General features: G+C 35.0%; 1 protein-coding gene across 1 annotated transcript in view; it reads right to left on the reverse strand.

Moving 5' to 3' along the window:
- The window catches only part of ano9b (anoctamin 9b), a 58352-nt gene extending 57882 nt beyond the window's left edge, over positions 1-470 (reverse strand). Inside the window, exon 1 of the mRNA XM_080416326.1 lies at positions 250-470. Within this exon, the coding sequence (XP_080272452.1) occupies positions 250-270 (21 nt within the window). The 5' untranslated portion in view covers positions 271-470. The remainder of the gene's footprint in view (positions 1-249) is intronic.
- Positions 471-2490: the final 2020 nt, after the last annotated feature.

Consider the following 2490-nt stretch of genomic DNA (forward strand, 5'->3'; position numbering starts at 1 on the left):
TACAAAGTAACTAGTAACTAAAGTTTTCAAATAATTGTAGTGGAGTAAAAGTACAATATTTGCCTCTGAGATGTAGTGGAGTAGAAGTAAAAGTAATGAAAATGCGAAATACTCCAGTAAAGTAAACAATTCCTCAAAGTGTACATAAGTAGAGTACTTGAGTAAATGTACTTAGTTACTTTACACCACTGAATAATAATAAACAGTCCTCATAATTATAATAATAATAATAATAAACATAGTTCTTACCTCTGGAGTTTTGTAAAACATGTTGGTTCTTTTAGAGAAAGAAAAGGATCAGATGCAGGAATATGAAGTCAAAACAACACTGATCATATTCACAATAGTCCTAATAAGGTCATATTATTAATGAATTGGTCATATTTCCAGGAGGAGTGCTGTGCTATGAGCTTGTAGATCTGTGAGCTTGTAGGTCTGTTATTGTGAACAATAATAAAAGCTCCTGAACGTTTGAAGAGTTTTTTATAGAAACAACTTCCTGCTCAGTGACTGTGTGTTTGACACGTAGGATGACGTCATCACACAGGTATACCTGCTCTCACCTGGACAACATGCGACACCTGGTGGAGGCAGGTAGGAACTGCAGCGCTTATACTGTCAGTAAAAGTAGTGACACCATAAATGTAGACATTGATTCATTGAACACTTTATTAGACAGACATGCAAACAGAACGAGGTACATCAACAAAGCATAATGGAAAAGTGATTAAAAGTATAGGCTCATGCATTCAATATATGAACTGAGAATACAAAGGTTTTGGCATCGGCCGAATTGTGAAAGTTCTCATGTTTGCAGGATACTAGTTACTTCATTTATCCTTAATTAGAAAAGTTCAAAATATAACTGCTATAAACCACTATAAAATAATATGGGCTAAATAATATCCACCATAACTTGCTTATAAACTGTTATAAAATACATCTCAGAGCTGTGGACACAGGTGCAATCAATTTGTAATCATCAGAAATGGGGAAAATTGGAAATGGGACACTATGCTATTTTCAAACATTTAAGTACTTTTACTTTGGTACTTTAAGTACATTTTGATACCAATACTTTTGTACTTTTACTCAAGTACATTTTGAATTTCTGACATTTACTTGTAACAGAGTATTTCCACATTGCAGTATTGATACTTTTACTTAAGTAAAACAGTACGTTTTCAACCACTGCCTGGGACCTCCAGAGGTCACTTCAGCCATGGCCGTTCCAATCATACTTTATACTCAAGTAAATGTACTTAGTTACTTACTGTCCACGTCACTGAGCGTGTGAGAGCTGTGGTCAGCTCAAGAAGAGAATGACCTCACCGTCATGTTAATATCATACTTCAGTATAGCCACAGATTACCACACAGTACACCGACAACAGCAAGATCTACAAGCTCTACAATGCCTCAAGCTTGTAGATCTGGTATTTTCAGTGCGTGCCACGCCACCAAACATGGGAATGCTTGGGCAGTGAAGTGTTGTTTGCATAATGATAATGATAACGCAAACTAACCGTTCTATGATAAATACCATCATAATGTTCTCACACAGTGGAGCGTTGTGTGAGAACTCACTTCTTATCCACTCAAAGGCAAATGTTTGAATGTTAAACAAAATAATCTAACACTTTAACACCTATAACCACTGGTGGGAAAATGTACTCTGATATTTTTACTCAAGTAAAAGTATCAATACTGCAATTTAGAAATATGGCCGTTACAAGTAAAAGTCCGGAATTCAACATTTACTTTGAGTAAAAGTACAAAAGTATTGGTATCAAAATTGTACTTAAAGTATCAAAAGTAAAAGGTCTAAAATGTACAAAAGTACAAAAGTATTGGTATCAAAATTTACTTAAAGTATCAAAAGTAAAAGGCCTAAAATGTGTCACAACGCGTCGCGATGCGACGCGTTGTGGACACATTTTAGGTTGTGAGCTTGTAGATCTGCTTTTTTCAAATAGCCTAGGTATAACATAGGGCTAAAGTGGTTAATGTGTGTGTTTTATAGTATAGTAATTGATAATTGCAAAGTAACTAGTAACTAAAGTTTTCAAATAATAGTAGTGGAGTAAAAGTACAACATTTGCCTCTGAGATGTAGTGAGTAGAAGTAAAAGTACTGAAAATTGGAAATACTCCAGGTAAAGTAAAAAAGACCTCATAATTGTACTTAAGTACAGTACTTGAGTACATGTACTTAGTTACTTACACCACTGCACCGAACACTCCAGGCAGACAAGAGAGGCAGCTGGGAGGGAAATATTTGGATAAAGATGCAGAGCATAATTAATGATGATAGTCCATGTCAGAGAACTCAGACAGGACACAGAATAAACCATGAAACACATAAACCACACAAACTAAATTGGAACTGGAACCTAGTCTATAAACTTGAAGCAGTTAAATTATTTCTCTCTCCTGATTGGATGAAATGTGTAATCCTGAGCTGAGTGTGTATTTTCTGTTATTTTTGTAAT

Source organism: Gymnoscopelus braueri, assembly GCF_963280865.1.
Source record: "Gymnoscopelus braueri genome assembly, chromosome: 1".
In the NCBI taxonomy this organism is placed as follows: domain Eukaryota; kingdom Metazoa; phylum Chordata; class Actinopteri; order Myctophiformes; family Myctophidae; genus Gymnoscopelus; species Gymnoscopelus braueri.